Below are 21,403 nucleotides of genomic sequence, written 5' to 3' on the forward strand. Positions count from 1 at the left end.
AAAGTGATAAGGGATCAAAGGATGATGAATCGAAGAACAATGCAATCTCGTTACTAATAGCTTGGTGTTAAGAAACTATATTTGAGTTGAGCACGAAGCTCCTATCTACTTGGAAAACTACCTGCTTATATAGAACCTTCCTGCTCAGGGCCGAGGGGGAACGAGGGGACCGAGACAAAAGGTCCTCGTTCCCTTCGGTCCTCCTCGGTCCACTTTAATCACGTGATCGCTGATCCCGTGCACCTGGGGCCTTCTTGTCCCGAGGTATCTCCGGCAAGCTCGCTTGCTGGGCCTATCGTAATCGCTGTTTGTAACATGTCGATCAATTGTCCTTTAAATGCTCTCAGACACTTTAAACTTTCGAGTCCTCCCATGAAATTGGCCATGGAAGAAAGCCGCTCCGGGGCGTAGTGACCGCCTAGAACAGGATTCTTGGCATACACCCTCGGCTTCGGTGGCTTCAAATATGTTTCCATATTCAGTGCCTGTTGGGAAGACCTTGACGCAACTCTGCAGTTGCAGTTAGCTAGCTCAGAGGATGCTTGCGGAATGACTTCCCCAGTATGAGGCACATTAGTATCGCAGTCAATGAATTGAGAAACATCTATGTTACAGATACAGCCATTCGATACGGAACATAGCGTTGTGGTGATAAGTGCACAATGGAAGCTTGGAGGGACCACTATCAACATGATCCACTACCTGCTTCCTTGTCGTTATTCCCTTTGCTAGAAACTTTTTATACTACAGTTTTTCCAATTCAAGCACTCATCAGCTTGGAAATCGCTTCTAAGCTGGGACTCAGGCTCCTGCAACTGCGAACTGGTTGTGTCGGACTAAGGTAGTGAGGCATTCTTGGCATGTAATGCAGAGCAGTCACACATGTGGCTAGTTCACGATATTCGACGAACGCACTTCGTGTCCATTCCCCAATTTTAACAGGGTCGAGAAACCTAGACAGCGTTGGTGACCACTATTTTTTAATATTTTACAGTCACACATTAAATCACCTGGAAATCCAATTCATCCAATTAATGCGACCGATTTGTCAGGCACGTATGTATAATTTGTGAATGTTCTACTTTACTTTGATCTGACTCAAATTAATTGGAAAATAACATGCTTCTTCTTTGTATTGACTATGTATCAGCGCAATTCCACAATGATCCTCTAATTTCTTACAACATATTCACGAAATCGAGTTATCTTTTAGTGAATTTGATCTCAAGAAGTCGGAGAGGCGGGTAGGTAAGGACAACAGCCATCAATGTGATATAATTTCCAAGATCACCGCCTTCTGGTCCAATCGCCCTCGCTGCCGGTCCGATGAACTGTTTTGATCTGATCAATATTCACACTTTGCAATCAAAAACGACATTGAGCTGCCAAAACGTGAATGCAACGACGTACCCAAGTCTGGTCCATACCCAGGAAGCTTACACCCAAACCCACTGCCAAGCTCGAACAGCCTGCAATACCCAGAGGCATTCCATCCTGATCCTGCCACCCTTCAAGATCGTAACCACCGTTCCGAGGCCGGAACCAAAAATTTTCAAACGCGAGAATCGTGCCGAAGCAAATCGTCCAGTAGCCAAGTAAAGACAGAAAATCGACTATAACAGAGGATAAATGTTCTCTTCCTCCCCAAGCGAGGGCCAAACTAATGGCAGCGAGAACAGTGTTCCAGACAAAACGTGGAACGGCCATAAAATGCTTCGCCCATAGTTGAATGGATAAGGACGAGGAGTAATAAATGGCAGTGACACCAGCCACTACATTGAAGTTAGAGACTATAGCCGTATTGTAGTACATGTGAAACATACCGAACGACAATGCGTACATAACGCAGACAAATTTCCCCCATCCAGATGGCGATAAGGTTGCTAAGATCAATGCTCCTATGCCTCCATCATCATAAATGGTAGACAGGGTAGGGTTGGTAAGTATAATTCCTCCATATTGGTTACCAAGGATGAGAACGAACACAGTCGGAATAACCAAACCGACCCAAGTCAACCAGAAAACCAGCCACTTGTTAATATCTGCAGGGTAGTGAACATAGTAATCACCCGATAAAGAACACCAGCCGGCTACCTGACCGAAAACAAGGGCAAAGTAGTTCAGTGCAGCGCCGATCTTAGCTTTTCCCGAAGAGCTTGATAGCTGTGGTGTAGGAGAAAAGTATTTAGCCGACTGGCCGAACTCGACGCAAAGGAGCACCAGTATCAGAATCCAGGCTACTTGTTCGTATCGGTGGATGAGGCGGAAACCAAGAAGAGAAATCATAAAAGATACCACGCAAAGAATTACGATTCCCACAGCGATTGTGACTTTACCTCCGCTCACAGCGCTTATAAGCTGACCCGCGACAATACAGTCAATTGTGCCGAAGCCGATGTTGATGAGAATATTGAGCAAGCCGCAAAATTTTGCACCCCATATCCCGAAAGCATATCGAGACACAGCGATTTGACGAAGGCCCGTGGCAGCACACAACGTTGCCGTGAATGAAGGTATGATGGCGCCTATAGCCGTACCGAAGACACTGATGACGATCGAAACGTTCACAGAGAGCCCAAAGATGGGACCTAAAAGACCCATGGTAATGAGACCAGGCGTCATGTTCATAGAGAACCAGAGGAAAATCATCTTTACACAACTTGTTAGTATTCTTTCGTCGAACCTTGATAGACTAACGTACATTGAATATGCTTGGAGGTTGACGTTGGTCTTCGGGGAGGCGATCCGCACCTGTTGTCTCTATGCCAAACCCTTTGTCTAGCCATGCCTCTGCGGCGTTAAGTTTTCGCAGGATTGAAATTCGCTGACGCATTTCCATGACTTCCAACTCGCCACGACCACGAGTAGCTCCATCGACCACGCCTTCATGAACCGATATTTGTTCTTCATCTTGGTGTCCAGCTTTGATCTTTGTCATAACAACTCGACCTTTAGTCATGATTGTAGAATTGCTTTCCATTTGATGAAAGAAGTGTCAATAGCTGACAGAAAATGAAGTTATATGGTAATGAGATGATGCTCACGGTTCTGGGGTAGATCTATACTTATAAATCTGAGCATCTTGTGCGATGGCATTTTCTGGAGCATCTGACGGGATAGCATGGCTGAGCGTACGGTATCTGATCAGGCAAGAGCTAGGTGGATACCTACCTAGGTAGATTGATGCCAAATTCTTCATTAGGCGGAGTCCGGAGAGATGCGATGAAGCATGAGAATGTTCTGGACTGAACTGAACTTCTACCTGTTTGTGTTGATGGCCGTGATTGTGTTGCTACTATGTTTGTGTGTGTGGTTCCATGCAAACAGACTGAGATAGTGACCTGTCTGGGCCTAGTGCAGCTGCTGAGATTGAGGCCATTTCGGGATTAGCTCGATAAAGGCGGGGTAGATCAAGCGAAAGTCCCACCTCGATGACTCCCGCCCGCCGCTCACGATATGCAATGAGAAGCCCAGGCCAGGAATACTGGAATTGCGACTGATCCAGACTAGTTCCACAGCGGAACTCGCCATTTCACTTTCATTGCCATGTTCATCTAGAAAGAAGACTGTTCTGTTTTGCTGTGGTCTTTGGTGCAAATGAGAGAGTCGTGCATAGGTATTATTTAACCACCGGCCCACCCCGTGAGCCAAACTTGACTTCACAAGTACCTTAACTCAAACTTCAATCTTACCATAAAATGGGCATCGAAGAAGCTCTTCCACATGAGCTTCGAGGGAAGCTGAGAGCGGATTTGTTGGCAGCCGATGACAAATTCGTCCTTGAGATCCCCAAGGTTGAGCTCCATGTCCACATCGAAGGCACGTTGACGCTCAACTTGAGGTGGAAGTTGACTCAAAGAAATGGAACCATACTCAGGCTTGTTCCAAATGGTCCCGAGCTCCACAGTATGTCAAGTTCTACCTTTGTTTGGTACTCATCCTAGGATCACCCTCGGGAGCTACTTGCTACAGCATGTATTTCAACTTCTTGTCTGCCAAATGTGTTTCATAAGTACATACTCATTCATCTATAGGTCTGGAAGAGCTTCATGCTGCAATGGATTCAATCATGCCAGACTCCAGTCGAATGAACAATGACGAAGAACGAGACATGTTTTTCGAATCCTATTTCGAAGGCTTCCAAGCCTTGAAGACGGAGGAGGACTATTACGATCTCGCCATGAATTACTTTGAGCATGCGGCCTCAATGAACGTTCGCTATTGTGAACCTTTCTTTGATCCCCAGGGCCACACAAGCCGTGGAGTGTCTTGGAGCAACATGATGGACGGTTTCAGGAAAGCTCAAAAAGAGGCGGAGGAGAAACTGAACGCAAGTGCCGATGCTAGATAGCTAGAAATGATTTGACTGACTGTTTCGATAGATCAAATCAAGTTGGATCATGTGCTTTCTCCGCGACCACTCTCCAGAATCGGCTACGGAACATTACAAGGCTGCGCAACCATACCGCGATATGATTGTGGGTATTGGGCTTGATTCATGTGAAGAAGATCGGCGTCCATCACTTTTCGAAGAGGTATTTGCACAGGCTCGAGGTGATGGCTTCAAGCTTACAATGCATTGCGATGTGGATCAAAAGAACACCCCAAAGCACATTAGACAGTACGTCAAGTTGTGTCCTTGTTTTGAATTTATTCTAGGAGCCGAGCTCTTGGGGGTCATCGTCAGGAGCCACTTATGAGCGAAGATGTTTTTCATCTCCTCCTATTCCAGATCTCTGTCGAAAGCGTACACTGATTTGCCGATAGGGTTGTATCTGTCGTTGCGGGCGAAGGGACTGACCGCATTGATCATGGCCTCAACGCTTCTGACGATCGGTCCTTGATAGATCTAATCCTCAAACGTGATATGGGTATGACGATTTGCCCGTGGTCTTATCTACGACACACAACATATGCAAAGCTTGGGCAGCGTATTCGAGCTCTGTATGATGCAGGAATTAAGATAACTATTAACAGCGATGACCCAGCATTCATGGACGACTGCTGGATCTTGCATAATTTCTTACTTGCCAAACACTTGTGTGGTTTTAGTGACAGAGACATTACTGTCTTAGCCAGGAATGCTATCAACGTCTCTTGGGCAGAACAGTCAGTCAAGGACAACATCCTACGGGAGATTGAGATAGTCTATGATAGATTTCACTCAAGTCAATGAGAGAATCAAATCGGTTTCCCTACAGCCCAGCTCATTTGATTTAATCCTCTGTGGCTTGTACAGCGAGACATTGCTAGATTGTTAAGACGAAATTGGTCCAGTCCCAAATACAGTGTGATCAGTCCCATTGAACTAAATAACCTACCCACGATCGAGTATACAAGCCGTGAAATCTAAATTAACAAGATCTACTACTATAACACAAGTTGACTCTGCGGAGAGCCAAAGGTAAAGAAATCGTAGGACTTATTGTCGCCCATCTGCCACACTTGTTCCAACACTTCAACCGCACGCTTTAGATTGAAACAGCCTAGGGTATGGAAATTCGCAAGTAGTTCAGTTCGTACCCAGATCTTAGCTTCGTCGTGCTCGTGCGATAGAAGTAAACCAGCCTGGAACAAAGGCCAAGTTGTCGAGATATTCCAGCCCGTCCTGACAGGAATAGCACGTGCATGAAGAGAAATGTTCTCTGAGACCGCTTGTGTTAAAGACGTCGTTATGGAGCTGAAATATTCTGACTAGGTAAAGTAAGGTCCCTAGACGCCATACTTCAACGATGTGGAGGCGAGGGTCAGAGTTGGTGATCGCATCGAATCTTTTGATATCGTTGCCAAGTAGTATAGCTTTCTGAATAACATCTTGATCAATATTCGGAACATTAGGCTGCGCTTTGTAGAGGATAGTGATATCGGCAATATATTCGAGAAGATCAATTGGGCAGTAAAACACGTCGAATCCCCACTTTCGTCCCGATGGCGTTCTAAACTTGTTCAGCGTAGCCTTAATCTCATCAGAGGTCCAGTGGGGCATTCTCGAGGTTGTCGTTGCGCCCATAACATCAAGCCGGTTGACCAGTGAGCTTCGGAAACATAAGTGAGTGTATCAAGGTACTTACGAACATGGGGACAAAAGTCCGTGCGTTCAGGCTGTAGAACCTCGAAATTAAAACTCTTCACATTAGGACTAAACTATCAACAACTCCACCATTATGGATCCTTTTACCACTCCACCTATGTCTCCACGTCTCCCAGGTGCAGAGATCAGAACCAAGCACAAAGAGGGCATACGCCGGCTCTTCAAATTCGCTAAAATAGGCCTGCAACAGCTCCAGGGCTACTACCACCTAGGAGACAGCACAGTTAGGAAGATCCTACTATACGATGTGCCTGAAAGAGCGCGCCCTACACGCACAGGGAGACCCAGAGAATCCCTCAATGAACAGGAGGTTAGAGATATTATTGAGTATATTTGCACCGACCATGCAACTAGAGTGCTGAATTGGATCCAAATACACGATGAATTGCAACTCTCTTGCTCTGTCAAGACCCTCAAACGCCGCTGCAAAGAAGCTGGATACTACTCTTGTATCTGCTGCCAAAAGCCCTACCTCACTAAGACCCAAGCCAATGCGCGGTGGCTGTGGGGGATAGCACACATGTTTTGGACTATTTGGGAATGGAGTCAGATACTGTACTCAGATGAGGTCACATTTCAAGTTGGAGGGAAGAAATGCAAGCAGAGGTGTATTAGGAATAAGAAGGAACGCTGTCATCCTGACTGCATTCAATTCCAAATGCATAGAGGTGGCACTATTCCTGTACACTTCTTTGGTGCTGTAGGCTACGGATACAAAAGTCCATTGATCAACATTCATGGAACTGGGAAGAGTGGGGCATTTACACAAACTGATTACCTTGCTCAAGTACTCAAGCCTTATATTCAGGATTTTTTAGCTGCTTTTGCGGCTGTTTTGGGGCCTGGGAAGACCCCTCAGTTCATGGAAGACGGCAACTCTGCTCACGGCCACAAGACTACTAGCAATATTTGTGCTACTTGGCGTACTTCTATGGGTATTACTCTATTCCCCCATCCTGCAGTTAGCCCTGATATGAATCCTATTGAGAAGTGCTGGAGGAGAATAAAACAAGCTCTCCATAGGCGCCTAAGGCAGCCAACAACTGAGGTTCAAATGGTTGTAGCAGTATTAGAAGAATGGGACAAAATTCCTCAGGAATGGATCAATGGGCTTATTGAGCAGCAGGACTTCTGGGTACACGACTTAATTAAGCGATGTGGCTGGTCTACAGCTAATTAATTAATAAAATTCATGATTCTGATGCCCTGAACGCACGGACTTTTGTCCCCATGTTCGTTACCATGCTAGACGCTGTTCGAAAAACCCTCGGTCGGTTCCGTCAGAGCCATGCGATTTTACAAATTTGCCTGCAGCTTCAAGATGGGTCCCGAACTCGATACAGTCCCCAGAGCATAACTCACACGAGTATCAGAAAAGTATCGCATAGCGAACGGTGGTGAGTACTTACACTTCAGGAAGTTAGTACTTACGTTCGTCCAAGAATAAAGAATAAGGAACGAAATATTCGGAGGAGGGACGAAACTTGTTTGGGGGTCCAAAATGGCATGTGTGCAAGGAATAAAGAAAAGGGATGGGTACTCAAGCTGCGCCAGTAGTAACATACAAGCTAAACACCCTAGGTCAAGTCCGTCGCCACCGCCCCTCAAATCTTCCCTCAGTAACTCTGTGGCCTTGAGTCGCAAATGAAGACTTTGTATCTTCAGTTGATTGTCATCGAGTCGATTGGCTTGGTGGCACGATGCTAACGCTGCTACTGCGCACCTTACGGATGGCATGCTCCGAACTAAAGGTAATATATGGCAAGTGTAAGGGGTTTCAACGGGTCCATTTCCGAGATAAAAGGCGGTACTGAGCTCACGACCGTCTAGGACATGGTTAGCGCTTAAAGACGCTCTAGGTACAAGGCGATGGTGTACAATAATCGACCAGATCTTCAAGATCGTTGCCGTCGATATCAATGATGCTGGAGAGGCTCCAATTTCGCTGTCGTAGGACAGTGATAGCTTAAGAGCGATCTTGTGCACCAGGCGCTGTATCTTCTGAAACGTTTTTGTGATCTTCTGGCGACCTCGTCGTCGCTATGATGTTTGCTTGATATTCCTCGGTAGGAACAAAACGTCCTTTACGGTCAATTTCGGGTGTGCCTGTCTTGCTTGGATTACGGTGCGCCCCACTGAGTTGCAAGTCCACACCATGGTGATCAGGGGATGTCTGGCTGGCCAAATATCCCCGGGCTGCTACACCAACCCAACGTAAGACGTATCCCTCACATTCCACACCTCTTTGGCTGCAGCTCGTACATGTCGGTAGACTCCGATCGCATTTTCTTCCACGGCGGCGACACGTTTTGCAAGCAGTTCCAAATACATCGGCGCGACTCATGTTCTGAGGCGGTTGTGACATGAATGTATGTAACTCAGCTAAAGCTTATTGTTGATTGACAAGTTAGATTTCTCAGAAAGCAATTGTGCTTGCAGGAAAGAAAATACTAGATTGAAATCGTTGGATTGTCGCGAAGCGGAATTAAGTCTCAGCTACCTAGGCTAAAAAAAATTTAGTGGCTTGGCAAAATAAGCAATATTTTAAATAAATATAGTTTTTTAATTTCTTAATTTCTTAATTTCTTACGCTACAACTCGTTTCTTTCTATTTAATAACTAAATATTATTTCACTACAGAGCTGCGTCCTTTTATATATTCCCTCCTCTGTACCAAGCTGTCTTTTGATACCATCATAGTACCCGTACGCAATAGCGTTCCCACATACTGCGTCGAACTCTGCAATATTTTTTTTTCGGAGCACTCTCGATTGTCCACCACTTGACTCCAGAACCCTGTTCAAAATCCTGGGAATCGATAGTATAATATGTAATAGGATAAGTATTCAACATCAGCATTTTCGAATTTCGCGCTGTTTACGCTCGAGAGACGCGCAGTGTGACCAAGAGGATGGTGCTAGAGATGAGGGTGATGAGAGACTTTGAGTGTAGGACGTGATATTTGTAAGGGCCTTGGATGTCGCGAGAGGGACACCGTCATCACTGAAAGCTCTCTCCATCAGCGTTGGCGTTTTACGCATATTGAACTCGTCGTCTTCCTCGTCACTTTCAAAGCCCGACTCGGGGCAAATATCTGTTGGATCGGAGTAAGGATAATTCGTGCCAGAGAGATATGCCTCGGTTGCATGTTCCATTTCGGCTCTGGGCTTGAGTTGGGTATGCCAAGAGCAGGCAACGAAGGCCGTGTTTGTGTGAGGTGACGAATCTCGCGAAACTAGAAGCGGAAATGAGAGGCAAGGTATAGGTAGAGGGAGACTGTCATCGAAATGATAATAAAGCGCCAGCCGTGGTTGAGCCTGTAACGGAGGATGGGCTGATGTTGGGATATCCAGCACCAGTTTCCCGAAACCGGACTTTATGCGTGAAAAGAAGGCACTGATAACTGCTGTTGAATGAATGTCAGCGTTGCATAAGGTCTTTTGGAGATAGGCAACATACCTGTTGTGAAAGGAACGAACCATATGCAGAAAGGCACCAAAAGCTTGTTTTTTCATGAAAAATGTGAGAGACTCGGACATCTGCCCTTAGGGTAAGGACGGTGATGATGGCAATCAGTAAAATGGAGAATCATGTTCCTTGAACCGTCATTTGAGCAATGAAACCATTCACTGGGCAGAAGGACCCTGGTGACAGGCTGCCACTACCAAAAGGTAAATTCTCGATATCGAGTTGTTTAGAGCATTAAGAAAATCGAAGTAAGTCACTCGTCAGAAAAATTGCAAAGGGGTATTAAGCTTATGTACCTGTGCCAGCGAGAATGAGGATGAGGATGAGGATATGTCGGAAATGAGGAATTTTAAGAAGGACAATATAACAAGCGAAGATCAGGCCTGAGAAGATAAAAGACATCAAGCTCCCGACCAGCGTAGGTATGGCAATTGCAAGATCATAAGACATGCTCATCGTGAATTTGTATTAGAAAGCAACACAAAAATAGGCAGAAGAGAGAGAATCATTGTTCTTAGGAAGTCCTGAAGACTTGCAGCGCGCGATAATTTCTTGATGCCCAGGTTTTGAGCATTGAGACTTGAGTTGCTGGTCCTCTGACAATGGCGTGTTGGGATGCGAGTCTCGGAAGGGTTTGATGTTCCATCTCAGCTACATGCGCCGTGGGGACCTTAATGACTTGTGCAGGCTGGACAGCGGCTACTCTCAGTCTCCCGATTTCATATTCAGATGAAATAAGGTTCGGAGACCCACTGAAGCCGTCTAAACAATTGACATCTTAGGGTCTATGTCAGACATGCTCAAGGTCAAGATGCATGTGTCGATATCCTCATCTCCCCCCGATACGAAGCCAAGAATACGAGGGAACTGTCCTTTCAAGCATGGATTTTGCTTGTGGTGCACTATTGGTATTAAGCGAGCTTCATTTTTCATTCAACTATATATTTATAGTTTCTTCTAGAAATAAAGTATACTTTGAGAATTCGGAAAATAACATATCAAAAGTTTAATGCAAATGTAGAAAATAGTACATAGTCTTTAGTAAGCCGTCTTATGATATTCAATATCACTCTGCATTATATCATTGGCATCCAGACTAGTTTTAGCATGTACACTAGCACTAACATTGGGCTTGTATTAGCATTCGGACTGGCACTAGTAAATCACCGGGTCTAAGTCCATATTGTAATTTCGGACGATAAAAATCATCTGCCCAGTCGTCGTTTCGCAAGTTAACACATGCGCACATTCCACCATAATCAACTTGGTCCTATCGATCTATCCAGAAAGGATCACACTACATGGTGGAAAACAGCGCTCCCTGTGTCAACTATCATACCAAGTAAATCGAGTCTCAATTGCTTGCTTTGTGGCCCTCGATATGGCACCCCACTCCAAAGAGCTGCATACGATCCTCGGTCTCCCGCAGAAGCCTGAGCCTAGCTTAGAGGCCATTCGCAAAGCTTATTACGGCGCAGCTCTCAAGTATCACCCCGACAAGAACCCTGGAGACACAAATGCCAGTAAGTTAAGTTCTGTTTCATCTCGAGAGCTTTTGAGAGCTTCTGAAGTACACTCTCGAAAGTGTTCGGCTCCGATAGTATTTAAAACTTTGACATACAAAAAGCTGATGAACGATAGCGGCTAAATTTCAGGAACTGAAGAAGGCACACGAGACGATCTTAAGTCGATATGTCACCATAGAAGAAGAATGCGATGTAGACATCAGCGAGACTTGCTATACAGAGGATAAGCAGCTCACTTTTGACAAAAAGCCAAAGCGAGTGGCAAAGAAGGTCGAGAAAGCGAAAAGACGAGCTGAAAATGAGGAGTCACAGGCCAACGCTCGTGCCAATAAATTTTTCGAAATGAAGAAACTGGCTCGTGAAGTGCGCGAACTTCTAACTCTAGAGAAGGAGATCGAGTGCGAGACACTGCGATTGGAAAACAAGCAACCGTGTCTTGGACAGCGAAAGGAGGACATCCAACCCATGACTGCCGACTATCATCGAAGAGCTCTTACTCTTGCAAAAGCCCAATTGAATGGCCGAAACAGAAAGAAACCGCGGCCTGAGATCAATCTTGATACTCGTGCCAATGAAAAAATGATCCTTGGCGATGTGTTTGAGGAATTCGAGACTGACCGAAGAAATGAGAATTCTCTAGAATTTGAGATACCTTTGGAACGCGTCGACTTCGAGAGGGAACGTCAGGTAAAGCAGAACAGAAACTTGTCATCGCTGGCCAGTGAGACAGAAGTTCGCCAAGACGCGCAGGTCTTGGCAGAGAAGGTGAACAGGTTCTGGTCTACTAAGGCTTCGAATTCTGAGCAACCAAATGTCGCTCGTGACGCCTCAAAAGTAGAACGGCCTGATGACACCGACTGCAAATTTGCGGCTGCTGCATACACGAGAGAGCATCTCGCCATGTTTGCGCAGATGAGTGGCAATCCAGAGCACTCCAACGTCCATGCCGTTCAGGTTTATGAAGATCCCATAGCCCAGAACGATAACTTGTCACAATCTCACTACTGCGATCCGCTGTCGAGGAAAGGAAGGTGGAAAGAGGGTCACGAAGTCAGACTCGAGCACTTCCCTCGAGGTAAAAAGCACCTGCGACGAGTCAGATGGGGTCCGGCAGAAGTGCTGTATACCAGAATATGATGGAGGTTTGGTGAGTCACAGGAAAACTACCGCTGCATTTAACGTTGCAAAGAAGCTAGCACTACTGGGTGTTTGGATCCTCCGTAATAATAAACAATATGTATTTGTTTCCTGATTTGAATTCCGTTGATGTTAGTGCTAGCAAACCTTGGATCGTTCTTAAATCATGATTGCAAATTCCACCGCATAAGCATTGACTAGGCTCGCATCAATAGTGCCTGACTCTCTCCCAAGGTGAATGCACTTTTGCTCACAAGGGAATGATGAACCGAATGCCGCAGAGAGCAGTATTATACACTATAGAGAGCTCTCTCACAAGGGTCTATCCTTGAACATTATAATCGCCAAGTCGGTCTAACTTGAGATCAGAGTCAACAATTGAAGTTCCGGGGATGTCGCTAAATTTCAGGGGCTCGCTTAAATTTACCGAGAAGTCGCAGGACGCAAGGCAATTAATTGAAGCAATTACAGTACGCACGAATCTCCTAGCTTCCGCCCTGGACCGTCTCACGGTGAGCTTCAGAGATCGTAGTAATTCTATAATAGAGTGAATGACAAATATTTGAATCTTTAAGAAACAAATAAAGACAAGCGCTCCATTACCACACTGTCTCGGAAAGGTTACGGCAATCGGTACCAGGCACACTTCGATAGGTACCCCAGGTCCTTTAATGGCTTGGTGGAATCGAGCGAGAATCGACAGGATCGGCTGATAGACTGACAGCCGTGTCTCGAATCGAAATCTACGAGCCAGAGAGATACACATTTAAGAAGACATCTGAGTCTGAGAAGCCCGGGATGTGTTGTCTAGCTCTCCGCAAAAAAAAGGAACCAAAGAGCATTGATACATCGGGATACTCCCTATTCCATGAACAATCGGAGCACACACGTTTTGACTCGGACTTGTGCAATGTTACTGACTTCATATAGCCATAATATATACCTATGGAGACCTTGATGCGCTGTATTTATTCTGATAAGGTGTAACGCGGATCGGAAACAGCTAGGTAAGTAATTTTCTATTAGATCAGCATAGATTTAAGTTGAGACTTTCCTACCCACAAGAAGCATGTGGCCCAACAGTTCCACTCAAGCGAGAATTCGATTCGCACCAAGTATTTGTGATCCAATTCAATCAGATGATATTGTCTCTACATTTTCCCAATGTATTCACAACTACGTCATATGTCTTGATGTCTAAGATATTTCGTAGGTTTTCATCAGCCATCGATTATCGATGCTATAATTGCTCCTAATTCCTTTTGATATCAGTCAAATTCCAATGCGATCAGCGGGTATTGTCTCTGAAAAGACGTCAGAAGTCTTTCATCGACCATTTCATCGACTTTCTCTCTCCTTGGTGGAGATGCGGAGATTTAGGATTCTGCTCAATTATATATCATGTAACGATCTTCTTTGACATTTTCTTCGGACCAGACACACTTCCCCTCAAAATTACTCCTTCGACCTCACGAGCCATTTATTGGATCTATAGACCAACGTGTGGTCCAAAACTCTTACAGGAGCACTAGCCAACGTTTTTATGATCACAGCACAGGTAAGTTACTTGAAACTCTTCATTTAAGAATATATTACACTCCATACTAATATTTTCAGATTAATTTGCCAATCTTGGGATCCGCCTCTCCCTTCGGATGTCTCTCGCTATCTGGAATAACGAGCACGGGCCTTACATCAATCACGGGCGACATTGGCGCAGTTATTAATCCCCTCATTGGGAGCTTGATTAAAGGCTTCTCGCCTCGACTTTGTAGTGGCACTGACGTTATTTCAGCAGTAGCAGCAGTAGCACTAACAGATGCAACCGCCGCATTTACCGCCATCTCTTCTATTACAGCTGCAACTATCCTCTCCGGTGACCTGGGCGGCATGACTCTTCCACCTGGTGTTTACAAATTTGCTTCTTCTGCCACACTTAGCACTACTCTGACACTACTTGGGACTGGTTCGTCAAGTGATGCCTGGTATTTCCTCATCGGATCAACCCCGGTTCTTGCCCCTGGTTCGAAGGTTTTTTTTGGTAGGAGGTGTCTCTTGTAATGTCTTCTGGCATGTGGGAAGCTCTGCAACACTCGGTACTGGGTGTTTCATGGTGGGTAGGATCCTCGCCGCAATATCTATCACGGTAAATCATGGTGCTTCGTGCGATGGAGGGCTTTTTGCTCTCGGCGGCAGTATCACTTTGGATACCAATCTGATCTCTGCTGAATGCTCAGTTGGAGTCAGTACTACTAGTTCAGTTTCACAACAGACGATATCTACCTCAATCACACAACCTCTCTCATCGCCCGTCATACCAGTTCTGATCAGCATCACCTTTTCAGTCCTGCCGCCATCATCGATTACTCCAACCCTTTTGCTTCCTTCAACAATCATCACTCTGCCATCCATTTCTCTCCCCGTGTCACTTCCTTCAAAAATCATAACATTACCATCGTTATCTCTACCTTTGTTGATCTCACCGACGAGTGGAGTGTGGCATTCCACATCTTCCTCACTTTCGTCGCTACTTTTGGTTCACACATCAAAATCTTCGAAGACTAGTTCTCAAACTTCAACGAAATCTTCGAATTCTGTCAAGTCATCCACGGGCGTTTCAAAAAGCAGTACATCCAGCAAGTATACCAGCACTACACTCAAGAGCGCAAGCTCAAGCTCCAGAACCAGTCTTGCTTTGATGTCGAGTAGCAGCAGATTTTGATCGACGTGTGCCTGCACACTGACTTCCATGATTGCAGGACCAATCTTGACGGTAACGGTCACACTCTCTGTGACATTCATTCTCACCACCAACGCTGGCATTACTGTTACGGAGCTACCTGGAATTTGCTCTTTTGACATTGCCACCACTTTCGACTATAATACCCAAAAGAGCCGTTGATGACGAGAGGAAAGAGTGGAGGGCATAGTTGTGGAATGCCTAAAGTCTAGATACAGGAGCATGGATTGAGAGCGTCTGGTGTTTCCCTCTTCTCTTTTGGCAAATGAAAATAGTTGGAACGGTATATGCGCTGGATTGAAGCTGAGGAAATAGTTGGTAATTCTGATAGCTGTGGTAATTATAATGATTAAATAGCAATTGATTATGACACAAAGGAATTATCGAATCGGACCTAGCATTTATAGTTAGTCGATATTATAGAAAGGAATCTTGCGTTGCAACCAATAAGGTGTCCTCATGATCGTACCCCTCGAATCCGCACAGGAGTAGGAATGGCGTGCCGATCTTCAAGTTCCATTCTAACAGCCTAGAGCGTTATATAACGAAATGAAATCGATTGAAGGAGTGAGCAAGAATCGACATTGCATGAGTGCCAGCGCCAGACGTGCTCGGATTTGTGTCTTCGTTTGACACGGCCACTCGTTTGTAGATGAGTAAGATTTTGAGAAACGCGCATCGACCTTCAACGGAGTTTCTGCCTGAAAAATTTAGCCCTGGGCTACCCGAGGCTGATAGAGTCGGCCATATCTAAGTTGGATTCTCGAATGGGCCAAGCGGTTATTTGTAGGAAGGGAGTGTTCATGAGTCAAACAATCGCAAAAGCAGTGGTTGACAAACTTCCCTTCTCTTGATGATTACGGCAGATGTTGGCAGCAAGTTTCGTAAACTACTGATCTAGCAATCACAGCAGCCACTGAGCGGTTGATAACGATAGGTCCATTTAATGGTTGACATACGAAGCCCCAGTGACAAGGTTGGAATCTGCCTTGCCAAGTGCTACGCCGCACCTCACCAGACTTGCACAGCCGCACCTTCCACCCCAAGTATACAAATTCCCTCCCTCTGTTTCAACGAGGGCAAGCTTCCTTGATTCTAATCATTATCGCTTTGAGATTGCGCATATCCGACCGATTCCCAATCACTCAACCCATATCAGCAATCATGACCGTGATCTCAGTCACAAACAACCCTTTCCATGACAAGGCGGCGACATGGGAAAAGGCTCACAAGTGTCATCAATATGCCTTATTCTTCCACGGAATATCATCTGGCTGGATATTTATTGTCCCTTCTTTCTTCGCTATCTGTAAGCAATGAACTCTGTTTTTCATCCTTGCTAGCTATCCAATTTGTCGTGTTGCGTTCTTGAGAAGCGTTTCATTTCTCTATCTTTCTACCTACAAGAGAAGACCAGGTTCTAAGCGAGTGTAGTATCTGCTGTTTTCACGGGATATATCAGATCAGTCACTCCAGGTGTAGGCGACCAGACTCCACCAAAACCCCCTTCGACAGATCTAGACGCCGAAGATGTTGAGGCTACATCCGTACCAGATCTCTCCGGTGCTGGCGCAGAGACCAGCTTAGCGACAGATCAAGGTACTTTCTCGGAGGAGAGCGATGAGCCTCCCCCATATCAAGGACCAGCCACACAGAATACACCGCACCTGAGTCAAACGACACCCATCAAGCGCTCGTCAGCACAGCGATTTGTGACCGGAACCATTTTGTTTATGTGCAATATAACATCCCTCTTCCTGCTTGCCCTGACTGTACAATCAGCGATCTTCTGCCAGCCTTGGAGCCCATTATCGTTTTGGCCCCGTCTTATTGTAAGCAGAAATCTTCCTTGTTTGCTTATGGCTAGTTTCGTTGTGCTGTATTCCGAATTTTCTTCAGTTTTATCAAGGAGCCCCAGACTAATCTGCTGTAGTGCTGGGCTTTGTTCAGCATTCCTGCTATATGGTCGTTGAATGGTGCTACTTGCTGGGCAATGCTTCTGAGAGACCTGTGGGGGCCTGGAATGAGAAAAAAGTATCCGATCAAGGAGTACGCGCTATCATTCACTTTGTTGTGCATCGTCATCTCACCCTTCGTGCTCTTGTGGACTGTGTTTGGAGTTGGATCCGTCAAGGCAGTGGAAGCTTGTCAGAGAAGATTTTGTGGCGATGCGTTGGAAGATGGGGATGAAAATGTTGAGCTCGGAGATGGTAGAATAGATGGAGAAAGGAATGAGGATATTGATGATGAGGGCGTTGATGAAGATTCGGTAAGACTTATCAACAACCGCATAAAGTAGCACAGCATAAGGTAAGAGGGCAAGGACACGAAGAAAATAATGGTAGGTGGTTAGGGAGTCTCGGTGAACTCCTCGACCCATGAGGCACTTGCACGTGCTTCAATCATGAAATATACATTTTTCCTCTTGAGATGATTGATAAACCCGAGCGGAAACTCGCGAGAGAGGCAGTTCTAAATTCATCTCCACAGATTTGCTACTTGCTTTCGACCTGTTCGGAAGTCTCACCATTGCTGGCTTGCTTGTTAGTCTCAGTAATGGTCTTTCCGTCCATGGCGCTTTGCTTTGTGGTTTCTGAAGGAGTCGATATTGTAGCTGTTGCTCTCGGAATGCTCTTTCCCTTCACAAGATTGACAAGGTACTCTCCAGCATCGCCTGCACCTTCTAGATTACCAATCCGATTCCGGAAGTGCTCGGCATCTCGAAGCATTCTGTCTTCATTGTCAGTGAAATTTCCTGCGAGAGTTGAATGCATGTGCAACATTCAGGATGTTTAAGCGTACCGCTTTTGAGCATCCTCGCTCCCCAACACCACATCCCCAAAAGCCTTGCCCCATTGCTCCTTGTAGCTCTTGAATACAGGGTCCATGATCATTCTGACAGTCATCTCCGGAAGGTGTTTACTCAAGACGCGGTGTAAAGTTGTGGTTTCTTTTGTCAAAGTCTCCATGTAAGCATTGACGGATGTTCCACCCTTCTCCCAGTAAATTAGTTTCATGGCCTTGACATGAGCTGTAGCACGGCCAGCCATAATATCGACTAATTTGTCATATATAGATTGCTGATGCTCGAGGTAAGCCCGTCTCACTTTATCAAATTCACCCATGAGCGACGATACAGCTGACCCAGTTCCTGAGTGTCGGCGCACAAACTCGCGGATGTGAGGTATCAAGCTGCTAATAAAAGATAGTGCCTGAGCTGCTAAGGCCAAATGTTTGGTGGTGATGTTCTTCAAACCGGCAGAGCGAGTAGCACCTGCCCCGAGGATGAGTTGTGTACAGCGAGAATTAAAAAGTGTAAGATACGAGAGAACAGAAGTCGCAATCTCAGAAGTCATGGATGGTATCCCAGTATTCAGATGTAAGAAGCAAGAGAGGCCATGAAGGCAGAGTATTGCGGATACAGGGAGTAGGAACGATTCACCCTCAATGGTCGCGGGGCGGACGGTGGTCTTTGACGATGGAGTGGAGGTTCCTGATGTCCCGTTGGTTTGAGGGATATTCAGAGATAGGTTGCTGGCGTTCATTGGCGCGGTCGACACAGATGAAGGATTCCAGATTTTGTGCCCCGACGTCCATGCTTCTGCATCTTCAGTACTTGCAGAAAGAATCCGTGCGAGTTCCTCCTTATCGCCATCCGCAAAGTCTCTTGTGTTCCACGGATCAGCTTCCATGCCAGTTGCAAGAGCCTGTCGTTGCTTTTCGCTGAGCTGTTGCACATATTCTTTGATATGGCCATTGACAACATTCTTCAACGCAGTCCCACTTCTTCCAGACACTGCTTCGCATTCATTGGCGAAGAGGAGATTCAATGTGAAGTAGCGAAGGAAATTTTCCACTGAAAGACGAGTGCTTTGTTCAGATCTCACCCGAAGGACTTTCACTATTTTATCTTGTGCTATGTCGACAGCCTGGCCGAGAAGATTTGACATGTCAAGTGTTTGATGCATCTCTTCCTGGAATTCCCTGCTAGAACTGGTCTTCGACGACTTCTGAAGTAGCCGACCGTCGAGTGCCGCAATGTTGGGACTTCGAGGAGGTGATTTTAAACCCGAAACTGAAGGATCACCCAGAGTACTAGTAACATCTAGTAATACCTTCACTTGAGTCCCAAGCCTTCGCAACGTTTCGCCAACACCTATGTATGTCATCTTCAGAAGATCCTCAGCTTCTTCTGGTTCGAGAGCTCTCAGGTTGCGCGCTAAGATCGTCGACTTCTCTTGCTGAGTCTTCTGTTTGCTTCCACCAATGGTCGAAGCAGACATAATCGAATCTGCATCATCATCATTTGACGCTGGTAGCGGGCGCCGAATGATATTTCGCACTTCTCGTAATACTGACTCGCGATAGGCTGTCGTTGCTGGTGAGGTGTGACGAGCACGGTGAAGACCACCAAGATTGGCCAAAATTTCCGATCTGAAAGTGTCACTCATGGCGAGATAAGCAGGGAACGCGGACGGTTCTCGATTATGGTGTCGTGAGCGTTGTGATGCGCTACTCCATCGTTGCAATGTCTCTGAAGTAGAGACGCTTTCGACATGATGCCGCAGGTCACCAATCAATGCACTCAGGAATCGATTCTCGTAGACCTTGCCGATTCGTAAGCGTAATGTATCAAGGTCGTTGTTGACCCCTTTCAAGGCTGTCGCCCCTCTGAGATCCCGAAGTCTTGCTGTCTTAGAGGCAACCTCGCTTTCTTCCTCGCCGGCTATGAGCTTTTCTAAGGCGTCAATATTGTCCAAGGCTTGCTCGACAAGACCCTCCTCGACTAAAGCTTCGCAGTTTCCCACCACTTGGACTATCTTTTTCAACTGCTGGACAGCATCGCTTAATTGTTTCAGATTCTCTCGCCGACGTTTCTTTCTAACAATATTCAGACCGCCAATTGCCATTTCTTCATCTAGTGTCTCTAACTCCTTTCGTAATGTTCTTATGCGCTTCACTGAATCGGCCGCCTCCGCATGAAGCTCTCGCAAAGACCCCAAAGCAGCGAAAAAGGACGTCGACGCCGTAGATATCGAAGATATCAGGTGTACTTCAATAGTGTCCATGTACCAGGACAACTTCTCTTGCAAAATCGCATTCGTTGCCAGTGCTTTTCTCGGCCCAATTGCGTTGCCATTTGAGGCTCGACGCTCATCAGGGGATCCAGGCGTCGGTTTGACCACTTCCGAGCGTTCGCTGACCACGTCAAAGGTCCGCGGGTTTTCGAGATGAAAGTCTTCTTCAAAGTAGACAGCGGGTATCGTGGATAAAGGTGTCGGCGCCTGAGCTGCGCGTCGTCCAGGCCCTCCACTTGATCTCCTTCGAATTGTTGGACTTTCAATAGATGATACTAAGGAAGCTAGAGAAGCTTGTCTGGAAAGATTTGGGCGAATGGAAAACCTGCGATCTGGCTCTAGGATATCCGAAAAATCATCGGCTCTGCTGCCTTTTCGCAGATTTTGAACGCCGGCTTCATCTTCTTTCTCCCGAGCACGCTGTAAGGCATCATATAGACTTCCCACCTGAGTTAGATAAGGTTTGAATTCTGAGGGGTCCACGCTTGTAATATTTGTGAGTGTGACTGGCGGGATATCGCGTGCCGTGGGAGGTTTATGTGCGCTCGAAGCTGGGGCCGAGGTATGGGGAATGAGACCCGTCCGGACAATTGGAGGTTGGAGGAGCGTAGATATAGCTATTTCATGTCAGCTATTGAGTAGCTACTACTTGTGGGCACCATACCATTTTGGCTTGATTCGTTCAAGCCGTGCCAATGGGTCGCTGTATCTAATGTGCCGCCGATCGAATGTATTGAACTGGCCGTCGAGCCTCTCCTAGGTTGATATCTCCCACTTGATCCGGGCCTGCACGGAGTCAGTCTGCCTGCTTTGAATGAGGTGTCCAGACCGACCTTGGAAATGGGTATTCATTCCGCGAAAAAGATGGGGAGATGGGTGAAAGGCTGTCCACAGAATGTCGCGAGGCCATAGTGTCAATCGTCTCCTGTCTCTCCCCACGCCCAAGATCCTGACATCCACTGCGCTTGTCCACTACTCAACCTCCGGCCTCCCACCGCACTCTCAAAATCAGAGCAATGGCCTGGATCCCACAGTCTCGAGTCTCGACCGATGTGGGTGAAAGTAGAAGAATGCTGTCGTCGAAGTTCGGGTCACGGAGGACAATGCGTGCTACGTAGACGTTGTCTTGATATTCGATATCAATAGGGCTATCGGGGTATCATTGCTGAAAAGATGAAGAATCTGGTCCCTAGATGGGCGAGGAGAGTCAAGATTGATGATGCGCTTGTAGAATATAGAATGGACATCCTATACCTATTCGTAGTGAATGCGAATATGACACGGCGTAGGTTCAGCCTTCACTCGGAAGTTGTATTCTATTGGCTGCATTCCACAGCAAGATACAAGGGTACGAAGGTACTAG

The 21,403-nt window shown here is 46.2% G+C and overlaps 7 protein-coding genes across 7 annotated transcripts; 4 read left to right on the forward strand and 3 right to left on the reverse strand.

Annotated features, from left to right (window-relative positions):
- Window positions 1-1,202: 1,202 nt before the first annotated feature.
- LY89DRAFT_615246 (nucleoside transporter) lies at window positions 1,203-3,151 on the reverse strand (the record flags this gene model as incomplete). Its single annotated transcript, XM_018210719.2, has 4 exons — window positions 2,702-3,151; window positions 1,824-2,649; window positions 1,411-1,772; window positions 1,203-1,331 (listed from the first exon to the last, which is right to left on the reverse strand). The coding sequence occupies exons 1-4, from the start codon at window positions 2,978-2,980 to the stop codon at window positions 1,203-1,205; spliced, it is 1,596 nt and encodes a 531-aa protein (XP_018071607.1). The 5' UTR covers window positions 2,981-3,151.
- Window positions 3,152-3,451: 300 nt separating this feature from the next.
- Window positions 3,452-5,227, forward strand: LY89DRAFT_706916 (putative adenosine deaminase). The gene is made up of 4 exons (XM_018217559.1): window positions 3,452-3,906; window positions 4,035-4,330; window positions 4,383-4,621; window positions 4,768-5,227. The coding sequence occupies exons 1-4, from the start codon at window positions 3,699-3,701 to the stop codon at window positions 5,174-5,176; spliced, it is 1,152 nt and encodes a 383-aa protein (XP_018071608.1). The 5' UTR covers window positions 3,452-3,698; the 3' UTR covers window positions 5,177-5,227.
- A 143-nt stretch (window positions 5,228-5,370) lies between these two features.
- Window positions 5,371-8,435, reverse strand: LY89DRAFT_696763 (uncharacterized protein; the record flags this gene model as incomplete). Its single annotated transcript, XM_018216855.1, has 7 exons — window positions 5,371-5,643; window positions 5,696-6,035; window positions 7,333-7,448; window position 7,501; window positions 7,632-7,917; window positions 7,970-8,056; window positions 8,246-8,435. 7 exons carry the CDS (start codon window positions 8,433-8,435, stop codon window positions 5,371-5,373), a joined length of 1,293 nt encoding a protein of 430 aa, XP_018071609.1.
- A 2,505-nt stretch (window positions 8,436-10,940) lies between these two features.
- Window positions 10,941-12,222, forward strand: LY89DRAFT_668599 (DnaJ-domain-containing protein; the record flags this gene model as incomplete). Its single annotated transcript, XM_018213047.1, has 2 exons — window positions 10,941-11,082; window positions 11,201-12,222. 2 exons carry the CDS (start codon window positions 10,941-10,943, stop codon window positions 12,220-12,222), a joined length of 1,164 nt encoding a protein of 387 aa, XP_018071610.1.
- A 1,271-nt stretch (window positions 12,223-13,493) lies between these two features.
- LY89DRAFT_746753 (uncharacterized protein) lies at window positions 13,494-14,452 on the forward strand. The gene is made up of 2 exons (XM_018221101.1): window positions 13,494-13,780; window positions 13,840-14,452. The coding sequence occupies exons 1-2, from the start codon at window positions 13,766-13,768 to the stop codon at window positions 14,281-14,283; spliced, it is 459 nt and encodes a 152-aa protein (XP_018071611.1). The 5' UTR covers window positions 13,494-13,765; the 3' UTR covers window positions 14,284-14,452.
- Window positions 14,453-15,987: 1,535 nt separating this feature from the next.
- On the forward strand, window positions 15,988-17,311 carry LY89DRAFT_717999 (uncharacterized protein). Its single transcript, XM_018218384.1, has 3 exons — window positions 15,988-16,271; window positions 16,397-16,794; window positions 16,896-17,311. The coding sequence occupies exons 1-3, from the start codon at window positions 16,127-16,129 to the stop codon at window positions 17,259-17,261; spliced, it is 909 nt and encodes a 302-aa protein (XP_018071612.1). The 5' UTR covers window positions 15,988-16,126; the 3' UTR covers window positions 17,262-17,311.
- Window positions 17,301-21,315, reverse strand: LY89DRAFT_615249 (Vps54-domain-containing protein). The gene is made up of 4 exons (XM_018210720.1): window positions 20,874-21,315; window positions 20,705-20,826; window positions 17,765-20,657; window positions 17,301-17,692 (listed from the first exon to the last, which is right to left on the reverse strand). Exons 1-4 carry the CDS (start codon window positions 20,948-20,950, stop codon window positions 17,458-17,460), a joined length of 3,327 nt encoding a protein of 1,108 aa, XP_018071613.1. The 5' UTR covers window positions 20,951-21,315; the 3' UTR covers window positions 17,301-17,457.
- Between the last annotated feature and the right edge of the window lie 88 nt (window positions 21,316-21,403).

The sequence above is a fragment of the Mollisia scopiformis genome (assembly GCF_001500285.1).
Source record: "Mollisia scopiformis unplaced genomic scaffold LY89scaffold_11, whole genome shotgun sequence".
Taxonomy (NCBI): domain Eukaryota; kingdom Fungi; phylum Ascomycota; class Leotiomycetes; order Helotiales; family Mollisiaceae; genus Mollisia; species Mollisia scopiformis.

What these genes read in the sequence shown, in the direction of transcription:
- LY89DRAFT_706916 (XM_018217559.1), top strand. Translation starts at nt 3,699, where the DNA reads ATGGGCATCGAAGAAGCTCTTCCACATGAGCTTCGAGGGAAGCTGAGA. An exon ending in AGGCGGAGGAGAAACTGAAC is followed by an intron (nt 4,331 to 4,382) that starts GCAAGTGCCGAT and finishes CTGTTTCGATAG; the next exon opens with ATCAAATCAAGTTGGATCAT. An exon ending in ACCCCAAAGCACATTAGACA is followed by an intron (nt 4,622 to 4,767) that starts GTACGTCAAGTT and finishes ATTTGCCGATAG; the next exon opens with GGTTGTATCTGTCGTTGCGG.
- LY89DRAFT_717999 (XM_018218384.1), top strand. Translation starts at nt 16,127, where the DNA reads ATGACCGTGATCTCAGTCACAAACAACCCTTTCCATGACAAGGCGGCG. An exon ending in CCCTTCTTTCTTCGCTATCT is followed by an intron (nt 16,272 to 16,396) that starts GTAAGCAATGAA and finishes AAGCGAGTGTAG; the next exon opens with TATCTGCTGTTTTCACGGGA. An exon ending in CGTTTTGGCCCCGTCTTATT is followed by an intron (nt 16,795 to 16,895) that starts GTAAGCAGAAAT and finishes AATCTGCTGTAG; the next exon opens with TGCTGGGCTTTGTTCAGCAT.
- LY89DRAFT_615249 (XM_018210720.1), bottom strand. Translation starts at nt 20,950, where the DNA reads ATGGCCTCGCGACATTCTGTGGACAGCCTTTCACCCATCTCCCCATCT. An exon ending in AATGAATACCCATTTCCAAG is followed by an intron (nt 20,827 to 20,873) that starts GTCGGTCTGGAC and finishes GACTCCGTGCAG; the next exon opens with GCCCGGATCAAGTGGGAGAT. An exon ending in AGCGAGGATGCTCAAAAGCG is followed by an intron (nt 17,693 to 17,764) that starts GTACGCTTAAAC and finishes CAATGAAGACAG; the next exon opens with AATGCTTCGAGATGCCGAGC.